The 23,426-nt window shown below is 37.3% G+C and overlaps 1 protein-coding gene and 1 pseudogene across 2 annotated transcripts in view; both read right to left on the reverse strand.

Annotated features, from left to right (window-relative positions):
* Positions 1-302: 302 nt before the first annotated feature.
* On the reverse strand, positions 303-2,437 carry LOC114023503 (annotated as a pseudogene).
* Positions 2,438-11,883: 9,446 nt separating this feature from the next.
* The window catches only part of SLC2A9 (solute carrier family 2 member 9), a 304,702-nt gene continuing 293,159 nt past the window's right edge, over positions 11,884-23,426 (reverse strand). For both annotated transcript variants that reach the window (XM_027836293.1, XM_027836294.1), the window contains one exon: positions 11,884-12,156. In XM_027836293.1, coding sequence (XP_027692094.1) covers positions 11,905-12,156 — 252 coding nt within the window. In that variant the 3' untranslated portion in view covers positions 11,884-11,904. The remainder of the gene's footprint in view (positions 12,157-23,426) is intronic.

Genomic DNA, 23,426 nt, shown 5'->3' on the forward strand with positions numbered 1-23,426 from the left:
CAGAACTGGACTTGGAGTCAGGAGGATATGAATTTAAATCCTGTTTTTTTATCTGCTTTGAAATTTTTATTTAGATTAATTAAAAGAAAATTCCTTAGCTAAAATTCTTCCTGATATGGTAATTTTTAGCAGTGCACAATTCTAATTACATCATCTGTTTCAATGAGCCACCCGGAAAAACCTCCTTTGGCAGAAGATTTAGGAACAAAAATCAGGCTTTAGCAAATACTACAATTCATCCATGTGTTCCTTCTCATAAAGGAAACTCATTCCCCATGAAGTTTTCCTTTTATTTTAACATCTTATGCTGCAAATTCAGGAGCAGTGGGGAAAGCTTCTGGCGAGAAGATTTTGGTCTTCAGAAATATGACTGCAGGGTTCATATCCAAGTTCTTAATCTCCCAGGTATTGACCAAGATCACATGAAAACCTAAGGCTTGTAAGTGATGCATCTTCATTCCTGGCCCTCCTTTGGGGTGAGTGATGCCAAAACAGAAAGCAGATCTAGGAACACGGAGCAAAGCCACTCCGGGAAAATCTGGTTTAGCCATGAACACATCTGCTTCAGAAACTGGAAATATTTGGCTTCTCCTAGAATCTACTCTCAATTCAAAATCAACAAAATAATTATGTGGCAGCTGTATGTTTTTTTTTAAATAGTCTCTTATTTTCCAGAATGTTTAACAACACGTTTTCAATCTCTACATTTGAATGAAACGGGGCTGAGGAGCATTCCTTCAATGTTATAACTGTGGACCTGAGAACTAAGGTGTCCTCAAGTTCCAAGCAAGCCTTCACCTGATGTTGCATGTACCCAGTCTTCTCATTTCAATATCTGACATCAGCAACTCACTGATGATATCATCTTGGAGAAGTTGATTAAAAGGGTCCTAGGGGAAATGTTTCAACACACAAAAGCAGTACACTGCCTTCAGTAGGGTTAAATATGAAATTTTTGGAAGATAAGTATTCAAAACACATGTGATAACCTCTAAAAATGGTTGGTTCTTACATTCATGGAAGTGGTTGAGAGAGGAATATATATATATATATACATGTATATATATATATATACATGTATATATATGAGGAATACAGAAAATTTCTGATTCAGAGACTGAGATTCGTCCCGCACTCTCTTAAGAAACAAGTTCATCAAACTAATATGTCTAAATCTCAAGAACTCAAAACCGAATAGAATAGCAAGAACTTGTTTCATTTGCCACTTGTCAAAAGTTGTAGTTACATAGTCGGCAATTACTGTAAAGTGATCTAAGTTTTGGTATTGGAGATCCCTGCAGGACTGCAGTATGCTTGTTAACAACCACAAAGGACATCCATGGATATTAGCAGCAACCATTCTATTGCATTCATTCAGGAGTAGGAGAGAATAGTGGTTCAGGGCAGCCAGGGCACCAAAAATGTGCTGGCTATCTACAGGAGAAAATTTATTTAATTCTTTCAAGGCTTTTATTTCTATTTTCTTTTAAAGAGGGTATGGGGCATGTTTTCTAACACATTTCATCACGGTTTGTAAAGGTGTGTTTTAGTGTCCAAATGTGCTTATCAACTAATAGCCACAATCCTGCATGAAGGGCATCCACATTTTTGTTTTCCGCCATGGCTTCTAAGGTACATGGTAAAACTGAAAGACATATCTCATCACATTCATTGATACACTCGTGCACTACCCTGAGCAATACCTGAACTAGGTAAATGTTCTGAGGGATTCTGGTCTTGATCAAAGCATACAGAGTGAACATAACTGCTGAAGCTTTACAGTTTAGGCTTCTTTCATTACTTGGTCACAAAGCTGATTAAAAGCAGGATGTTCATAAAGCAACTGTCTTTCAAAGTGCTTTGGCCTTTGGACGTAATTTTAGCAATTTTCCATATAGTTATGAAATAGTTACGGTTGAAAAACCTAGGAAACTTTGAAAGCATGTCCAATACATCACTCATGGAATTACACTGCTGAATGAGGCACCTGTGTTTGACAAGGTCGAACTGCCTTTCCTTTTGGGAGAGATCATGTTCAGCAGGGACCATCATTATCATCAACCCTTCAACAAGTTGAGTTGTTGTGTCTGATATGAGAAAGCATTGTGAGTCAAAAGACAGTCATCTAGGGTATAGGAGTTTGCCAAATGAAGTTGATGTTAATGTGTTCAGTCTTCTTTTTTGGATTTCATTGCCTTCCAACTGAAAAACTACCACACCTTGACAGAAAAATCTAACAGATGACTAAGGTTTTTGAAGAGAGTCAAGGAAAAGAAAAATTTTTAATGTGCTATTTTGGTAGGTAATTTTTGGTTTATGAAGCTCCAGAGGGTCTACCTTTATTGTTTTTCTGATGCTTGTGGAACCAAATGGACAAATATATAGATAGATTTAATTCTCTGAGGTTCTATAAAAAAGAACCTGTTTTGTTATTCATTTTGCTATTGATTTAAGATTCCTGAAAATTCACCAACAGCCATACTTCTACCAGGCAAACCAGAAGAGGTCCATCATTTTCCCTCGATAGGAACAGCAACTTCTGTCATAGTAGACCTTCTTCAGGGCTTGCTTTAGGGCTTATATTTTAGAAAGGACATTGGCAAACTTCACTAGCTCTAGGAGAGGGCAATTAAGATGATTATGGGATTGGAGGCCATGCTATACCAGGGTCACTTGAAAGGCCTGGGATTTTTTAGCCTGGGAAAGAAAAGATAGTTGGTGTGTGTGGGACAATAGGGAGTGGGATTGGGAGGGGAAGGGTCTAATAATTATCTTCACGTACTTGGAGAGCTGTTATGGGAAAGAGAGCTTAGACTTTTTCCACTTGTTCTCAGAGGAAAGAACTGGAAGACTTGACTGAAAGTTGAAGAGAGACATAATTCAGTTCCATAAAAGGAAAAAAAAAGAACAATCTAACAGAGATTTGAGGGAGGGAGTAAAATCTCCATCACTATTGTTCTTTAAATCAAGGCTAGATAATCCCGTGCCAAAGATGTTGTAGAGCACATCTCCGTGTAGGTAAGGGTTGAGGTAGATGACTCGAAGCTGCTTCCAACTGGGATTGTCTAATTCTGTGTTTTAGCTCTTACCAGTTTATGTCCGTAGAAAAAAAGCTAGAAGTCTGGGAACCACGTTCAGCTCAGTTAAGCCCTCCAAAATGAAATCTTCAGGCTGGTACTGCATCAACACAATTGCAAAATGGGACATTATCAGCAGAGGTGCTGTGTGTCCCATCTCCATTCATTTAAAAAATGTCCAGGCAATTTTTTCTTCTTGTTTGAAAGAAGTCATAGAAATATGACTCAAAGGGGAATTGGACTGGACCTGAAAAAATTCAGCCTTTTGACTTTTACAGAATTGAATGAACTCTGAGTGGGGAGACAGGTGCTTTGTATTTTCTACCATGTGGTTACATGAATAGATAAGTTGAAGTGACTCAACCTGTCCCAATTTATCAGTCTGGTCTCAGCCTGAGATGATAAGCTTAGACCTAGAGAATAGGTTAGTTACTGTGTCCTTTATAGGTTGAATAGCACTGAATATAGAATTTGTATTTTTAAAAATGAGTGTTTTGATTAGTAAGGGCATAAAGTATCATTATTTAGGGATTGAGATGATTATGAGCCCAATAATTAGAAAACCAACTATCTGGAGCAATGAAGAAAAATTAGTAAATTAATAACTTGGGTTTGGTTACACGAAGCATAATCATTGTTTGGCTTAACTGAAACTTAAATTTGATTACAGCTATCAGTGCTTCAAAGTGTTGGCTATTCCTGTTTCTACAATGAAATGTGCAAACTTCAAATATACCACCATAATTCAAACTCACTTTCACTTATTCATATTGGTTTTGTTTACTTGTTCAATCACTCATTGAGTCACTCACCACATTTGCTGAACTCCTACCAAGAGCAAGACACTTTGGGGAGCATAAAGATGAATGAGACAACCAAAGAGTTACAGAATCACAAAATTTTAAATTTGAAATGGACCTCAGGGACCAAAGCTTAAAGAAATCCCTCTTAGAAAATACCTGAAAGGTGATCATCTGGTCCCTGCTTGAGATTCACTCTCAGGAGGGGTAAACTATTGCCTCTTGTGGATGTTGAACTTGTGGACAGTTCTCTTTATTAGGAAGTTTTCCCTGCATCACCTCTTTGCAACTTCTGACCATTGGTCCTGGTTCTGCCCTTTGGGCCAAACAAATACATTTAATTTCTCTTTCATGTGACAGTTCTCTCTTTTCTCTCTCTGTCTGTGTCTCTCTCTCTGTATCTCTTTGTCTCTGTCTCTCTGTCTCTCTCTCTGTCTTTCTCTCTCTCTCAGTAGAATATAAGGTAGGGCCTAAGTCCAAAAGAGTGATATGAACAAAATGCTATTAGGAGTTTTAAAGAGGAAAGAAAAATCACTTCTGGCTTTGACTGGGGTGATTAGATGTTTCATGCAAGAGGTAACATCTGGTCCGTGGAAAATGAGAAGAAATCCTGTAAGGTTGGAGATAAGGACTTTAGGTGCCTATCAATCCAGAGGAACTTGCCTACACAGGTCAAGGAAGCTAATGTGATTTGAAAACTGTTATTTTCTTTTTCGGAATTGTTTGTATGGCTTGCAGCTATCTTACTGAGCGTCTATAACCCAGGTCTTATAATGCTTGAATTCCCCCCGTGAGGATTGGTTGAGATTAGTTATGATCTAGAGCTTTACCCCTATTAGGCTATTCTCTGGTGCTATGACCAGATGGATGGATTTGTCCTGACTCATGCTGCTTATTGTTTAAATGTTCCCTACCTGCATTCACCCCTCAGGCTACCTCGTCCATCACTCTTGGCCCCAAGAAATTTTTATATATCTTCTAGATGGTAAGTGATCCAGAACATATCCCAGATGTTGGGGATCTGGGATTTGGCAGAAATTGTACGTGTGTCTGCATTTATCCTTCACTTAACAAACAGCTTGATTGACTTATTAGCTTTGTGTGGGAGTATATTCCTGGACTCAACTCTGATATTTGAGAGATAAATTGGCTTAATCAGTCCTAGGTGTTACACATATGGAGGTGATGAAGCCAGAGGAAGTAAATTAAATTACCCTGACAGTAGTCTCATTTTTGTTCTCTATCATTCCCCTTTCCTCCGGTCACCACTTCCTTTGCCCCCTCTTCCCCTTACCTCTCCTCCCTCAATAGAAACAATTAAATAAAAACATTAAAATACATAAACAATAATAAAATATTAATTTGTTAACTTTGTTTTTAAAAGCCTATTAATACCTTTAGCTGTATAGAAACAAAAACATACTTTGTTGCTTTGTTCCTTTCTGAATTTTTTCTTTATTATTTACAGAGGTGGGTTTGGCTTGTATATTGTTTTGACTCTATCTTCTACACTTTAGATCATTTCTCATATCTTCGTGATTTTCATATTTACCATGTTTTATGGTGAAATACCATTGCATCTATGTTGATTTTCCACATTTGTTTTAGCCTTTCACCAATGATAAGACACATAGATTGTTCCTTCCTTCCTTCCTTCCTTCCTTCCTTCCTTCCTTCCTTCCTTCTTTCCTTTCTTCCTTCCTTCCTTCTTTCTTTCTGCTTTAATGAATATAATGTTGCTAGGAATATTCATGTACAGGCAGGACTTTTATTCTTTATAGTATCTTTATAGTATAGTCTTACTAGTGGGATAATGGGCTCAGAGGGCAGAACAACTTTGTAGTCCTTATTATATAATTTTACATTGCTTTCCCAAAAGATTACTTGAATGTTCAGCTCCAGAAGCAGTGTAACAGTTGGTTTCTCCACAGATCTATTAGCATTGCAATTTATTCAATATATCAATCAGGAAGCATTTATTAAGTACGTGCTATGGCCAGGAAGTGGGCTAGGAACTGGGGATATATAGGAAAAAGAAAATTAAACAGACCTTACCCTGAAGAGCTTACATTCTAACTATCTTTACCAATTGAATAACTGTAAGGTAGTTTATTGTAATCAGTGTCAATTTCATTTCTATTGTCCATTTCCCCTTTTTAAAGTTCTCAATACCCTCCTTAAATAATTTAGGGTTAAATCCCTGTAATTATATACCATATTGTTTTCTCATTATTCTTATTTATTTTTATTTATTATAAATTCTGATCCTAGCTCTGTTGAGTTTAATCTTAGCTTTGTTGACTGTGCACAGAAAGCTGACTCAGAGAGAACTCCCACATCTATAATGTCTTCTTTTTGTTAAAATGTAGTTAATTTCATTCCTTGTGATGATGTTTGATATTCACCAGGTCCAGTTTCTATAAATTATTTTTTTGAAGAAAGTATGATACTGGGGCTTGAGGCTTCTATCGAGTTGACAATAGGGGTGTCAGAAATGTAGCTCACCTACCAACACTCCCAGGTGTAGAAAGAACCAGATTAAAATGTAATTGGGAAATATTTAGTAACATTAATAAAAGTATAATAAAACATAGACAACATTACATTTTAAAACTAAGTTGATATGTGGTCCATAGGGATCCTTATGTATGGATTTTGTGACCCCTGTTTCTATTTGAAATTCTATTTGAGTTTGACACTACTATTTGAGTTTGAGTTTGGTCTACAAGTCCGGCTTTTTTTTTTAATTTTTTTTTTTTTAGGCAATTGGGGTTAAGTGACTTGTCCAGGGTCACACAGCTAGTAAGTGTCAAGTGTTTGATCTGAGGCCGGATTTGAACTCAGTTCCTCTTGACTCCAGGGCCAGTGCTCTATCCACTGCGCCACCTACCTGCTTCAAGTCTGGCTTATTTCAATTTTTCCTTCTGAACCAAACTTTCTCATATATTTCTCCCTATCCTTCACTTTTTTTGCCTTTGCACTGAAGTCAGCAAGCATCAGAGTGTATTTTGTTTGATTTTGAGGGTCTTTTCTAGTCCCCTATAGAATTTTTCTGCCACATCACCCTGATGTTGGGGCGTAAGTTTCATATTGCTCTTCTACCGGTTGTTGGACTTCTTCACTGACGACATCCAGTGACTGCCTGTGCCCAAAAAGGAGAATCCTTACTTAGGGCCTTCTCTACCCTAAGGCCATCTGGACCTGAGAAACAATTTCTCTTCCTTGCCTTCTGAGTTTGTTCTTTCACTTGCCAGGCAAAGAGAATGGAGTCTCCAACTTTATGAATTTTGAAAAGTCAGGAAAATGACCCATAGTAATTTAGGAGTCAAAGTCCAGTCCAGAATTTGTAGTGTTGATTTTCTGAGGACTAGGAAGTGATCTTTAGGCAATGCCTTCTGGACTCAGCAGTGGAAGTTTAAAAAAGGACTCCTACTAGTCATGACACATTTGGGCCTAAACCTGGGACCAGTAATATGTAGGAACTGAACTAAGTCCCCCCCTCCCCCCCAACTGAGGTAGTGTAATAATAATAATAATAATAATGATGATGACGATAATAATAATAATGATGAGTATTTATATAGTACTTCAGTACGTTGCAAGTATTTTCTCATTTTGTTTTGACAAAAAACCTAGGAGATAGGTACTATTAGTATTTCCATTTTACAACTGAGGAAGCAGACAGACAGAGGTTAAGTGATTTGCCGAGGGTCACGCAGATAGGGTCTGAGGCTAGATTTGAACTTGGGTCATTCTGAATCCAAGACCAGCACTCTATCCATTGTGCATCCCAGCTGCCTTAGAGGAATACAGAGGAGAGTACGCCCAGAACTATTAGGGGAAAATGTTTATATACTTGTTCTTGATACATCTTTGAAGTAAATATCCCTTTGTAAATGCTTTAAAAATGGATTTCTCTTATTATAGAAATAGAACCCTTCCCCCCAATAGTTAAGGGTAAATATGTGTTTCTTTCAAGTATTGCCATTTATACCCTTTGGCAATTTACCTCTTGGGATAACGGATCTTTCTCTTATAAATTTGTAGCAATTCCTTATAGATTTGGGAAATAACATTTTTATTAGACATGTTTATGCCAAAGATTTTTTTTCCAATCTGTTTATTTTCTTCTTATTCTGTATGCATCAATTTTTGTTGTATAAATATTTTTTATATATTCAAATCCTATAATTTCTTCTATTTATTGGTTACACAGTTTTCCTCTTTTTGAAAACTATAACATTTATGGTTTCATTTTCTTCTAAAATTTTATTCATATATATATGCATACATACATATATATGTATATTTAGACCATTTATCTATTTGGAATTTATTATGGGCATAGGGAGTAAAAAGGAGATCTAATCAGATTTATATTCTTTGTCTATAACTGAACCATTCTGGTACTTCTAATGTAAATCCTAATTGATAATAATGATGAATATTTGGACATATTGCTATATTCCATTTATTGATATTTTATTATTTGTGTATCACAATTTATTAATGATATTGATTTAACTCCTTCTATGAGGCAAATGTGGTTCTGTTCCATAAACCTTGTAAGAATAACATAAAGAGAACCATATTTCTAAAAACATTTTACATAGATTGAGTTTTTGAATGTTTGGTAGAATTCATTTATAAACTTAGTGCCTTCTTATATGGCAATTCATTAATGACCTGAATGTCTTCCTTTGAGTTGGGTTTATTTAGGTTATTCTTATTTTGCTACTGTGAGTGTTTTCCATTTTTGTAAATATACATCTATTTATTTTGTAGTCTCAGTTTCGTTGGCATCTAACTTTGCACACTAGTCTGAGAGTCGCATTTATTTCAATAGCATTCCTTATGATCTCTGCCAACTCATTTGTGATTTTGATAATTTGATTTTTCCTCTCTCCATGTTTTGATTGAATTTTTAAATGGTTTGTTGAGTTTATTGTTTTTTCCTTAAAACACTCCATATACTTGTTGTACTTATTAATTCAATTTTTCTTTTCTTTCCAATTTTATCTCTGTCCCTTTTGGTTTTGATAGTTTCTTGCTTTGGGCTTAGTTTTGATGTATTAATTTGTTCATTTTCTAATTAGGTAATCTGAGAACAATTCATCAGTTTTCTAAATAACAAGTATATGCTTTTGTTAAAGATGCTGGCATCTGTTTCCATATTGTTTGGATGTTAATATATTTACTCTGTGTCCTCATTAGCCAGTCATCAAACGAAAGACAACTTTCAAGAGCTCAGCTTAATATTTATCACTTTATGTGGTTCCATCTCAAGAAACTCTCTGACTCTTTGCATACCTGGAAACAAAATACAGCTTGACCAGTCAAATAGAATGTCATCAAGAGCAATGTGTTTGTATGTGAGAGAAAGGCAAGTCTCTTGTCAGAACATTTTTAGAAACCTAATATTGACCAGGCAAGAACAATTTGCAAATTAATTATTTAGGACTCATATATTTGAAATTCAGATAAAGTGGTGGCAGCAATTCAAGCATAATGTCACCCGTGGATACTTTTAGTTTTATGAAAAATAATATGGCTCAATTTTTCTTTTTACCCATGGAAATGGAGTTCTGGGGACCTGTCTACAATTCTAATCAAAAGATATAAATTACTGCTGCAGGTTTTTTTTTTTAGGACATGGTGATTTCTGAAGTGGAGAATTCAAAATGAAATTATTCTTAGTTTCTAGGATGTCTTTGAAGTGGTTTGCCCTGAACTATTGTAAGACAATGCCAAATATGTGGGACTACCAGGCATAGGGATTGAGGTCAGGGTCAGGATCATTTCTATTAAGGTCACTGAAAGTACATCTTCTTCCTCAGAACAGAAAGGATCCTCAGCTCAACCAATTAGAAGAGTTCGTATCAGAATTTAGAATCTATGGTACAATATTTGTTTGTGCAATCCAGACTGCGTTAATAGGAGCACAATGTCCAGATCACAGGACACCACAGTCCCTGTACTTCACCCTGGCTAGCTCACAATCTGAGTATTGGGATCAGTTCTGGACACCACATTTTAGGAAGGACGTGGATTTGCTGCAATGCCTCCAGCTGGGAGCAATAAGATTTTTGATTGTCATAGCAAGATTGGTCAAAGGAAAGGGGGATGCTTAGCTTGAAGAAGAAGAGGCTTGAAGGGGACATGATAACTGTTGTTAAGCATCTCAAGAACTGTCATGGGGTAGGACAACTAGACTTGTGCTTGTTGGCCTGGATGGAGAGAAGTAGGATAAACAGAGGGAAACTGCAGAGAGACAGGTAAACATCGGCTCAATAGAATAGATAATAATAATAACATATATATGTATATATACATAATTTACTATGTGCCATGCATTGCGCTAAGCAGTTTACAATGATCTCATCTGATCCTCACAACAACCCTAGGAGGTAGGTGCTATTATCATCCTCATTTTACAGATGAGGAAACTGAGGCAAATGGGTTGAGTGACTTGCCCAGGGTCACACAGCTAGTAAGTGTCTGAAGCCGGATTTGAACTCAGGGCTTTCCACCTAGTTTCCCTTTCATAGATTCCTAACAAGAGGAATGGAGAAGGGAACGAGCCTACCAAATGCTAGGCGCTCTGCTAAGCGCTTTTTACAATTGTTGTCCTATTTGACCATTTGAGCTGCTGCTAGAGTTCATCCAGGAAAAGCTAGATGATCATTTGCCAGGAAGGTGAAAGAAGGGATTTGCATTCAGGTATGACCCCGGGTGTGCTGTCAATTTTGGGTTTTCACAATTGTATGAAATAACTTCTCCACTGGAGTCTCTGTCCTGTGGGAGCATGCCAGGAATTCTGATGACCCTGCTCTAACATTAGGAAAACATTGGGTCAAAACTTTCATTGACAAAACTGTTGGCAGACACACACACACACACACACACACACACAGATTTACATACATACTTCTCATCTTTGATTCTAAAATATTCATACATGTACACACATATACATTCACGGAGACAACTTACAAATATCTGCATTAGTACAGTTGAGTTTAGCATTATTTTTTTTTACCCCAACAAATGGTTTTCCTATTTCTATTTGGCAAAGGTTGAAACGAAAGTGAATCTTCATTTCCTGAGCTCTCCCTGGGAAGGTGGCTACAGGGTGAACTGCGCCAGGGGACAGAGCTGAGTTCAATTTAAAAATCAACCCTGGCTGGGTCTGATCTAACCACAGGCAATGGGAGAGCTGACTCCTTTGATTGTCTGCTTTTGGGCCTCTGTAGGGGATCACTGTGTTTCTGTGATACTGTTAATGGCACATGGAATCACAGTTCTTCTATCCACACTTAATTTAACTTCTGTTACAAGATATAACATGCTCTTCACTTTCTTTATGGTCCAATTTGCCAGTTGGCACAGGTGTCTCTGGCCAAGCCTGGGAATAAGAACACAGCTCTCTGACGTGACTGGATGGAGCATCACCCATCCCAGCTCATCCCCAGGAACACACTGATCACAGAGCATGGTTTCTGAAACTGCTATAGTTAGCAAGAGAATGTTCTCTGTAGACCCCAATTTTATCCTCATTCCATGTGAAGGGGACTTTCTTCAGGAACTGAGTACCCAGGAGTTGACTTATTATTATTATCATTATTATTATTATTAGTGTTCATCTTATGCATCTCCTCAATTTGCTCTGAAACCAAGCACTTTCCTCAGAATGATTCAAGGGAGCTCTGTCTGTGGCAACATGAGATGAAAAAAACTACACTAAAGGAGTGGGCTGTTGGAGGGGCAGAATAAGAGTGGAGAGATGTGGGGACTTTTCACTTTCTAGACTCCAGAAGTTCAAGAATTAGCAGCCACAGTCAAATTGAGGAGATTATGGTCATTCTCTCTCTACGGATGAATATTTTCAAATCTCTGTGAGCAGAGAAGCTTGGCTACTTTGAGTGTTTCAGGATGATGACTTTTTGAACTTAGGAAAGCATCTCCCTTCTAGACACACAACCTCCAGCCCCCAAATGGAGAGACTGTTCGAGTTAAATGATTTTATTTTAGATGCGATTGTCAAGTGTGAAAGAAGACTCTAGCTCAGACTTCCTGTTGGCCTGTCCATTGGCTTGTCCATTGGCTCTGGCTTGCTCTGTTTTCTTTGCTGGGAGGTTTTCCTTATTCCTTTTGGCGAACACCCGGCTGATTTCTGCATAAGTCTTGTTTTTGGTCTCAGGAAGGACAAAATACAAGTAAGTCGCTCCTAGTATGCAGATTGCGGCAAAGACCAGGAAGCAGTATGTTTTCAAACCTTCCTGTAAGCAGATAGAAAGGAGAGCTCCATTGAAAACATTCCAACATATTTAGCAAGAAATCGTCACAATTTTGCATTTAGGAAAGGGTGGAGATTCAGTTAGTTTGAAAAACAGCTAACAGTTCCAAAGAATGTACTGATTTTGAGAATGTCATACCCAGGAAGCACTATTATACTATGACCATTTTATAAAAAGGCTTAAAAAATGCCTCAAAAAGAGACTAAGAAGTTTCTATGACTTAGTTTTCATACATTACTTTCTGAAAGTAAGCCACTATGATGACAGAATGTAGATAACAACTAGAAGTTATCCTGAATGCACAATAAGCACCTCTTATGTACAAGGTGCTGCAGATCATTGATTAAAAATGATGTAATCCTTGATCTCAATGAGTTTACCTTCTGCTAAAGAGAATATAGCACACACGTATAAAACAAGGTAAGAAGTGACTGGGGCAAAGCAGGGATCCAAAGTGTTTTTGGAAAGCTTGAGCAGGGAGAGAAGAATCACTTTCAAGAATTATTTATTAAATGACTACTACATGCAAAATCCTGTTCCAGGTGTATCAGGAAATGCAAAAATACATGAGATGTCCCTACCCTGAGAAGTTTATAGTGTACTATGGAAAATGCATTCCTTTGTTTATTCAACAAATATTTAGTTACTGACTCTTCTGTGCAAAGCACTGTGCTAGGCACTGTGTTATCAATTAATCAGCAAATATTTATTATTCTGTGCCAGATACTGTGATAAATACTGGAAACCCACAGAAAATGTCAAAATAGTTACTGTCCTCAAGAAGCTTACATTCTCACAAGGGAGACTACCTGTGCATAAATAGGTACACACCAGATACATCCAGTTTAGAACAGAAGGCAATAGCAGCAGGGAGGGTTAGGAGAGACCTCCTGCCAAAGGTAGTGCTTGAGCTGAGTCTGGGAGGAAGCCATAGATTTGAAGAGGCTGAGGTGAGATAGAGAGCATTTCAGGCATGGGAGGGACAGTCATTTCAAAGGTAAGGAGACACAAGATGGAACGCTTGTGTGTGAACAACAGCAAATCTCATAGAATCATTCGGTTCAAGCTGGATGGTACCTTTGAGGTCTTTGAGTCCAATCCCTGCATTTTATAGATGAGGAAACTGAGGAACAGAGAATGTAAGTGACTTGCTGAGGGTCACACAAGTAGTAAGTATCTCAGGTAGGGTTTGAGGTTGGCTTTGCTCCAGATCCAATGTCTGTGCATTTTGCCACTTGGCTGTCTGCCAGGGGGGGTAGCCTGTAGTGTGTGTGAGGGTGAACAATCACTGACAAGGTAAGGCTGTGAAGGGCTTTAAATGCCAGAGAAATTCTATGTTTGATCCAAGAGGGAATAAGGAGTCCCTGGAGCATTTTAAGTGCGAGTGTCATGTCTAGACTTACACTTTAGGAAAAGTCTCTTTGAAGGGAAGATGGAAAAGACAAGTAAGGTGAGTCAGAGAGATAAGTTAGGAGACTTTTGCAGTAGACAAGGTGAATTGTGGTTCTGAACTAGAGTGGGGGCTATGTGATTGGAGATAAGCTATAAAGAAGGGATGCTGTAGGAATAGAAACAATAACTAGATGTGCATGGTGAAAGTGAGGAGGTGATGACTTGGAGGAAAAAGACTGGGGTTGAACATCTAGCTCTGTGCATCACCGATATGGAGGTGACAGTTGACCCCATGGTAGTGGAGGAGAGAACTAAGGGAGAGTGTAGAGAGGAAAGAGAAGAGAGCTTAGGACAGAGCTTTGGGGGTACACCTACAGCTAGTGGATGTGACGTGGTTGGAAATACAGCCAAGCAGACTGGGAAGGAGTGGACACAGAGAAGCAGAACCATGAGAAAGCGGTGTCATGAAAACCCAATGAGGAGAGAATGCCAAAGAGGAGAAGGTGTGATATCATGTCAAATGCTACAGAGAGGCCAAGAAAGACAATGGGATCACAGGAACAGCATGGTATAGTGGAAAGAATACTGAATTTAGGATTACCGGACCTGGGTTCAAATCCTGGCTTTTCCATGTGCTATTTCTGTGTTCTTGGGTCATTCACTTAATCTCCCTGAGCCTCATTTTCCCCACTTATAAAATAAGAAAATGTTCTAGATGACGCCTACCATCTAAATCTATGTTCCAATTTACCACAGGATATTAAAGTTAATGGAGTTTCCAAAAAAGACAGCCTTATAGCCAGAATAGTTTCAGTGTTGGGCAAACATCTGAACAGAAGTTACCTGGTGGAGGCTACATCTTCCATGAAACTTTCTCTGACTTACCAATGTAAAGAAATCCCTTCTTTCCTCCTTAGGTCCCTCCTGTAAGTTTATAGACGTGGAGCTGGAAGGAGCTATAAGTCTATCTAAGACATATCTATCTAGTTCAACCCCTACTCAAATCATACTTTTTTCTTTATCACATCCCAGGGAAGTGATAAGATGGACTCTGTTTGAAGATGTCTAGTGACAGGGAATTCGCCACCTCCATGGCAGCCCATCCCCTTCTTGTAAAGGTCTAATTAGTGACTAATACTAGGGACGTAATAATGCTTGTTGATTGACTGAAGTTGTGCTTCTCTTTCGCACTTACGTTCTATTTTATAGAATAGTCATTTTTGTTTAGCAGATTAATAAGGTTTTTTTAATCCAACTATGCACTTGCCTTCCCCTAATAAATTTTAACATCCTTAGAGGTAGAAATCTTACCTAATTTATCTTTGTATCTTCCCTGCCCTATACAGGTATAGTTGTCTGAGAGGTAGCATGGTACAACAATCACCACCATCACCACCACCACCAAGTACTTGTTCAGTCCTTTTAGTCATGACTGACTCTCTGTGACCCCATTTGAGGTTTTCTTGGCAAAGATACTGGAGTGGTTCATCATTCTTTCTCCAGCTTATTTTATAGATGAGGAAACTGAGACAAACAGGGTTAAAGGACTTGCCCAGGGTCACTCAGCCAGTAAATTTTTAAGGCTGGATTTGAACTCAGGTTTTTCTGACTCCAGTCTTGACACTCTATGCACTGCACCATCTAGCTGATCCCAACAACAACTAGCATTAACATAATGCTTTAAGGTTTGTGAAGTTCTTTACATGTGTAAACAGATAGAAAGCCCAGTCTCAAAGCCAGGACAATCTGGGCTCAAGTCATACCTTTGACTCATGTTGGATTTACTTTCTTAGTGCTCTAGGAATCTTTCATCTAAGTCTCTGTCTCTGTCTCTCTGTCTGTCTCTCCCTCTCCTACCCATTAATCCTATTGCTACTCTCTGGGGTCAATGGAACCAGTTGGATCCTCCCCCAGAAGATGGCCCTTCCCATACTTAGAAGGTATGTTACTTCAGAGGTTTACTCTTAGGAATCCAAGTATTGTACAAGAAATGGATACTGGAGTTAAGTCAGCTGCACTTGAATCTCAGCGATGAAATTGGATCCATTGGCTGCTATAATAAGAAAGCTGTCAACTTCACCGAGGCAGCGGGACACCAAACCTATTTCAATTCAGCATTTACAAGACACCTGCTGTATGCAAGTTTCTGGGTCTGGTGCAGGGGAATATAAAGATTCAAAAATGCTGGTTCCTGCTCTCAAGAAGTCTGCCTTCTCTTGGGAGGATACAGAACAGCACAAACATGAATTTGATAAAGGCAGAAAGGGTGTGATGGGGGGCAAAGGGCAGATTCTGAAAACAAAAAACACTTTAGGAAAATTAGATTAAGGAAAGGATGCTTTCAGTGAGATGATCGGGGACCTCTCTATAGAGCAACTTCAGGTGGGTCTTGAAGCAAGCAAAGGTTTTCATCAGAGATGACCTGGGTGGGGGGGCGCTATAGAAAAAGCACTGATTTTGGAGTTAGAAGACCTGGGTTCAAATCCCACCTCTGATGTTTAATGCCTATGTGACCTTGCACAAGTCATTTAACCTCCAGGGATTCAGTTTTCTCATCTGTAACATGGGAGGGGTAGATTACATCAGGGCAAGGGACTGACCTGTGCGAATATAAAAAGATGGAAGAGAATGCAGGATGAGATTGGGTGCAAGCTAGACCCTTGAACCTAGACCACTGGGTACTCTATTATGCAGGCTGTGTTTCTCCTTCCCTTTTCCCCTTCTCCCCCTCAAACTTGGTGTCAGGAAAGGATCTGATCACATTCATTTACACCTCAGTATGAACATTAGCCACGATATTTACTCTCCTAGGGGTTTTGTATTTTAAGTTTTATTTCTTATTTTTTGAATGAAAGGGCTTGGCTCCTGTGAAAGGAATTTTAGGCATCCAGAGAAGTTTGGGTAGGGGATCTATAGGGAATATCACTGGATTAGAAATCAGAAGGCCTGGGTTCAAATTCTGGCTGTGCCACTCATTCATTGTTTGATTTCGTACAAGTCACTTAATCTCTCCAGGCCTCAATCTCCTCATCTATAAATAGGGATATTACTTATAATATCTACCTCACAGGATTCTTCTAAAGATCAATGAAATAACAGTTGAAAATGTTTTGTCATTTGTAAAGAAGTAGGATACAGCTACAAAAGGCTGTTATTTGAAGAAGTGCTAAATGGAAATTGTTGTGATCAGGGATCATGCTCTCTTTCCCTGTCTTTTTTTTTTAATTTTTTACTAATTTATTTTGATTTATCAACAATCACTTCCATATGCTTCTGAGTTTAAAATTTTTCTCCCCCTTCCTCCCCACCACCTTTCCCAAGATGGCACACAATCTGATATAGGCTATTTTGTCTTGTTTTTTAAGGAAGGTATTATTTTCTAGAGATAAAGGTGGAGAGTATTATTTGCAGTGTGATAGGCCCAGAAATGTAAGATAGGTAATTGGAGCATTTCCAAAAGGTGTCCCCTCAGGGTGCTGTCCCTGGAGTCAGGAGGACCTGAGTTCAAATCCAGCTCTAGACATTTACTAGCTGCATAACCCTAGATAAGTCACCTAACCTTGTTTGCCTCAGTTTCCTCACCTGTAAAATGAGCTGGAGAAGGAAATGACAAACCAATCCAGTGTCTTTATTTTTTAAGAACATTTTTGATTAAAGTTTGGAGTTTCAAATTCTATCCCTCCCTCTCTCCCTCCCCTCCCTTCTCCCTGAGACAGTAAGCAATCAGATAAAGGTTATACATGTGCAATTATGTAAAACATTTCCATACTAGTCATTTTGTACAAGAAGACTTGGATTAAAAAAAAAAAGAAAGAAAGAAAGTGAAAAATAGCATGCTGTATTCAGTCAATATCATTTCTTTCTCTGGAGGTGGATAGTATGCTTCATCATTAGTCCCTTGGGATTGTCTTAGATCATTGCATTGCTTGAGAATAGCCAAGCCATTCACTGAACAATATTGCTATTTCTGTGTACAATCTTCTCCTGGTTCTGTTTACTTCACTATGCATCAGTTCGTGCAAGTCTTTCCAGGTTTTTCTGAAATCATCCTGTTTGTCATTTTCTATGGTACAATAATATTCCATTACAACCATATACCACAGCTCATTTAGTCATTCCCCAATTGATGGACATCCCTTTGATTTCCAATTCTTAGCCACCACAAAAAAAACCTACTATAAATATTTTTGAACAAATATGTCCTTTTCCCTTTTTTTGGATGTCTTTAGGACATAGACCTAGTGGTGGTACTGCTGATCACAGAGTATGCACAGTTTTATAGCTCTATGGGAATAGTTCCAAATTGTTCTCCAGAATGGTTACATCATTTCACAACTCCACCAACAGTGCATTAAGTGTCCCAGTTTTCCCACATCCCCTCCAACATCCAACATTTTCCTTTTTTGTCATATCAGCCCATCTGATAGGTGTGAAGTAGTACTTTAGAGTTGTTTTAATTTGATTTCTCTAATCAATAGTGATTTAAAGCACTTTTTAATATGACTGTAGATAGCTTTTATTTCTTTGTCTGAAAACTACCTGTATATATCTTTTGACCATATATCAATTGGGGAATTACTTGTATTTTTATAAATTTGACTCAATTCTCTATATATGTGAGAAATTAGGCCTTTATCAGAGATACTTTTTACAAAAAATTCCCCCCAGTTTTCTGCTTTCCTTATAATTTTGGTTGCATTGGTTTTGTTTGTGCAAAAAACTTAAGTTTTATATGATCAAAATTATCTATTTTACATTTTGTAATATTCTCTATATCTTCTTGGGTCCTAAATTCTTCTCTTATCCATAAATCTGACAGATAAACTATTCCATGCTCTCTTAATTTGCTTATGCTATCACCCTTTATGTGTAAATCATGTACCTATTTTGACCTTATCCTGGTATATAGTGTGAGATATTGATCTATACCTAATTTTTGCCATATTATTTTCTAGTTTTCCCTGAAGTTTTTGTCAAGTAATGAGTTTTTGTTCCAAAAGCTTGGAACTTTGGGCTTATCATATGCTAGATTAATAAGTTCATTCAGTATAAGGTAATCTGTATATAATCTATTCCACTGATTCGCCACTCTATTTCTTAGCCAATATCAGATTGTTTTGAAAATTATTGCTTTATAATAGTTTGAGATCTTGTATGGCCAGACCACTTTCTTTCATTTTTTTTCATTTATTCCCTTGATATCCTTGAGTCTTTGTTTTGCCAGATGAATTTTGTTATTTTTTCTAGCTCTATAAAATAATTTTTTGATAGTTTGATTGATATGGCACTGAATTAAATAGATTAATTTAGGTAGAACTGTCACATGTTGACTTGGCCTACCCATGAGCAATTAATATTTTTCCAATTGTTTATATATAACTTTATTTGTGTAAATAGAATTTTATAGTTGTGTTCATATAGTTCCTGGGTTTGTCTTGTTAGGTAGAATCCCAAGTACTTTATATTGTCTACAGTTATTTTTAATGGAACTTCTCTTTCTATTTCTTGATGCAGGACTTTGTTGGCAACATATAGAAATGCTGATAGTTTATGTGGATTTATTTTGTGTCTTACAACTTTGCTAAAGTTGTTAATAGTTTCAAGTAGTTTTTCAGTCGATTCTCTAGGATTTTCTAAGTATACCATCATATCATCTGCAAAGAGTGATGGTTTTGTTTCCTCATTGCCTATCTTAACTCCTTCAATTTCTTTTTTCTCCTCTTATTGCTATAGCTAACATTTCTAGTACAATATTAAATAATAGAGGTGATAATGGGCATCTTTGCTTTACTCCTGATTGTGTTGGGAAGGCTTCTAGCTTATCTCCATTATAGATAATGCCTGCTGATGGTTTTAGATAAATATTACTTATTATGTTAAGGTAAACTTGATTTATTCATGTGTTTTCTAGTGTTTTTAATAGGAATGAGTGCTATATTTTTTCAAAAGCTTTTTCTGCATCTACTGAGATAATCACATGATTTCTGTTGGTTTTGTTATTGATCTGGTCAATTACGCTGATAGTTTTCCTAATATTGAACAAACTCTGCATTCCTGGTATAAATCCCACCTGGTCATAGTGTATGATCCTTGTGATATATTGCTGTAATCTCTTTGGTAGTATTTTATTTAAAATATTCATTAGGGAAATTGGTCTATAATTTCCTTTCTCTGTTTTGACACTTCCTGGTTTAGGTATAAGCACTATATTTGTGTCATAAAAGGAATTTGGTAGGACTCTTTCTTTGCCTATTTTTCCAAATAGTGTATATAATATTGGAATTAATTGTTCTTTAAATGTTTGGTAGAATTCCCTTGTATATCCTTCTGGTCCTGGGAATTTTTTCTTAGGAAGTTCATTGATGGCTTGTTCAATTTTTTTTCTAAGATTGGCTTATTTAAATATTTTATTTCTTCTTCTGTTAATCTGGGTAATTTATATTTTTGTAAATATTCATCCATTTCATTTAGATAGTCAAATTTATTGGCATATAACTGGGCAAAATAGCTCCTAACAATTGTCTTAATTTCCTCTTCATTAGTGGTGAATTCACCCCTTTAATTTTTGATACTAACAATTTGGTTTTCTTCTTTCCTTTTTAAATCAAATTAACCAATGGTTTGTCTATTTTATTGTCTTTTTTTCATAAAGCCAGCTTCTAGTTTTATTTATTAATTCAATGGTTTTCTTACTTTCAATTTTATTAATCTCTCCTTTGTTTTTCAGGATTTGTAATTTGGTATTTAACTGGAGATTTTTAATTTGTTCTTTTTCTGGCTTTTTTAGTTGCATGCTCAATTTATTGATCTGCTTTTTCTCTGTTTTATTGATGTAAGTAATTAGAGATATAAAATTTCCCCTAAGTACTGCTTTGGCTGCATCTCATAAATTTTGGTATGTTATCTCCTTGTTGTCTTTTTCTTTAATGAAATTATCTATTGTTTCTATGATTTGTTCTTTGACCCACTTATTTTTTTAGGATTAGATTATTTAATTTCCAATTAATTTTTATTCTCTTTCTATTGTCCATTATCGAATGTAATTTTTAGTGCATTATGATCTGAGATGGATGCATTTACTATTTCTGCTTTTCTGCAGTTGGGTGTGAGGTTTTTATGTCCCAATACATAATCAATTTTTGTGTAGATGCAATCCAGTAACTTTGACAAGAAAACTCCAAGTGGGGTCACGAACAGTCAGACATTATTTAATTAAGCTATTTCATTAACAATAGAACCTACTGCTTTTCCCAAGAAGTATTCTTTGCCAAAACAGAAACTATATTTTTAGCTCTGTTGGGGATTACTATGGGATTTTAAAAGAAATCATTTTTCCTGTGTTGGAGGGAGAATACAGAGCCTTTTCATGATCACTTCTAATAACTCTCAGGGATATATTTAGAGAAATGATGTGACTACCCCTAATAACATTTATGTAAATTTGTAAAAGGACAATATTTACAAAAATATAAATTACCTAGATTAACAGAAGAAGAAATAAAATATTTAAATAAGCCAATCTTAGAAAAAAATATTGAACAAGCCATCAATGAACTTCCTAAGAAAAAATTCCCAGGACCAGAAGGATTTACAAGGGAATTCTAGCAAACATTTAAAAAAACAATTAATTCCAATATTATATATACTATTTGGAAAAATAGGCAAAGAAAGATTCCTACCAAAAATTTAATGAAAACTAGCAAAGTAGCTAAAAAGTTATTTAAAATGCAGTTTTGTTTGGAGGTGTGTGTGGTTGCTGAATAGACTTTCCTTTACTAGAATTCTTTAGGAGACAATGCATTTGAGTGGCTACATGAGATAGTGGAAAGAACACTGGACTTGATATCAGTAGACAGGGTAGACAGTACAGTCACACCTGCATTCACTGGAGACCTCATTTTCTCACTACTAAGGCAGGAATAACAGTGCTCGGGCTACCTAGTGCATAGGGTTTATTGGGAGAGAAGCCCTTTGTCAACAATGCTGTATAAATGTGAACCAGCATTGCATAGTGAGATGATTCAACACTTAGAGTTGTGACCTTGGACAAGTCATTTTACTTAACAGAATGTCAACTCCTTAAAGGCAGAGGCTATTTTTACATTTGTCTTCATATCCCGTATATACTTTTGGGATTGAATTGAATCTTTTCTTGTTGTTGTTTTTTAGTTTCACATCTATGAAATGGGAATAATGATTACTTCACAGGAATATTGTAATAACCAAATAATCTAACTTTATCTGTCTGTAACATACAGATACTTTCCTCTCTTCTCTAATTTCACTTGCCACCACCCATAACAATCCAGCTGGACCAGGAGTGGGGAACCTGTTGCCTCGAGGACACATGTGGCCCTCCAAATCCTTGGGTGCGATCTTTTGACTGAGTCCAAATTTTACAGAAGAAATACTTTTATTAAGGGGATCTGTTCTGTGAAGTTTCAATCAAAGGGCTATAGTTGAGGACCTAGAGGGCCATATGTGGCCTTGAGGTGACAGGTTCCCCACCTCTGATCTAGACCATTTCAGTAGCCTTCTCATCAATCTTCCTGCTTCCACTCTCACTCCTCATTCCAATCCATCCCACACACCTCTTCCTTTGGTAAAGTTCTAGTTATGTCACTGCTTAGAAATCTTTGGTAGCTCTCTTATTGCCTACTGAGTAAAGCACAAACTCTTTTACCTGGCATTCAGGGCTCTCCACAATCTGGTGCCATTTCAGCTTTTGAGCATTATTTGGTCTTACTACGCTCCACAGTTGAGTTTTACTGTGTATTAGTACATCCCACCATGATTGGACTACTTCCTGCCTCTCCTTCCCTTCCTCAACATATCCAGCATTCCCACATTTCTTTGCCCTCGCCGACTCTGTTCCCTAAGCCTAGAATGTACACCCCCTACCTCCTCAACTGTTGAACTTTATTTATTCCTTACAGCCTGATTTGAATGCTATTTTGTCTGAAGTCTTCTCTAATCACCTGGTAGTTACCAATCTTCTTGCCTCTCCTCACACAGTCTTTCATTTTTCACCTCTTTAATGAACTTAGCAAACAAAATTGTGCATGATAGGTATCTGCACATGCATTTTATTATATTACTATTGTTGCTCAATTGTTTTTCAGTTGCATCTGATTTTTTATGGCCCAATCTGGGGTTTTCTTATCAAAGATACTGGAGTGGTTTGTCGTTTCCTTCTCCAGCTCATTTTACAGATGAGGAAACTGGGGCTAACGTGATTAAGTGACTTGTCCAGGGTCACACAACTAGTAAGTGTCTGAAGCTGGATTTGAACTCAGGAAAATAAGTCTTCTTGACTCCAGGTCTGGCACTTTATTCAGTGTGACTCCTAGTTGCCCTATTCCTTTACTAGCCTGTGAGATTTAGGGAAGGCAGGGATTATGTCTAACCCAAACTTTGTAGCTCCTCTCTCCTCCAGCATGTAGCACAACCTCCAAGTGGACACTACACAAAGCTTGTTGCTTGTGTTGCTGTTGTTAAAGATAGCAAAGGCAAAACTCAATTCCCCTGCATGATTTTAGGTATGGATCTGTCTGGAGGGGAGTGGGCAGGAGACGGAATGACATTTTGAGTTCCTCTAGGATTCCGTGGGACAAGTCTGAGATGATGCTGACAAAGCAGGAGCCGGAAGACGTCAAAGCCAGTCTTGGAAAGCCCAGATGTCTCGCCTACTCACTGATGGAAGCACAGTCACCTTTTCCAGGGTCCTTTTACAAATTTATATAAATACTATTAGAGGTCCTCACATCATTTCTCTAAATATATCCTTGAGAGTTATTAGAAGTGATCATGAAAAGGCTCTGTATTTTCCCTCTGACACAGGAAAAATGATTTCTTTTTAA

Source organism: Vombatus ursinus, unplaced genomic scaffold (genome assembly GCF_900497805.2).
Source record: "Vombatus ursinus unplaced genomic scaffold, bare-nosed wombat genome assembly UNPS02014818.1, whole genome shotgun sequence".
NCBI lineage: Eukaryota > Metazoa > Chordata > Mammalia > Diprotodontia > Vombatidae > Vombatus > Vombatus ursinus.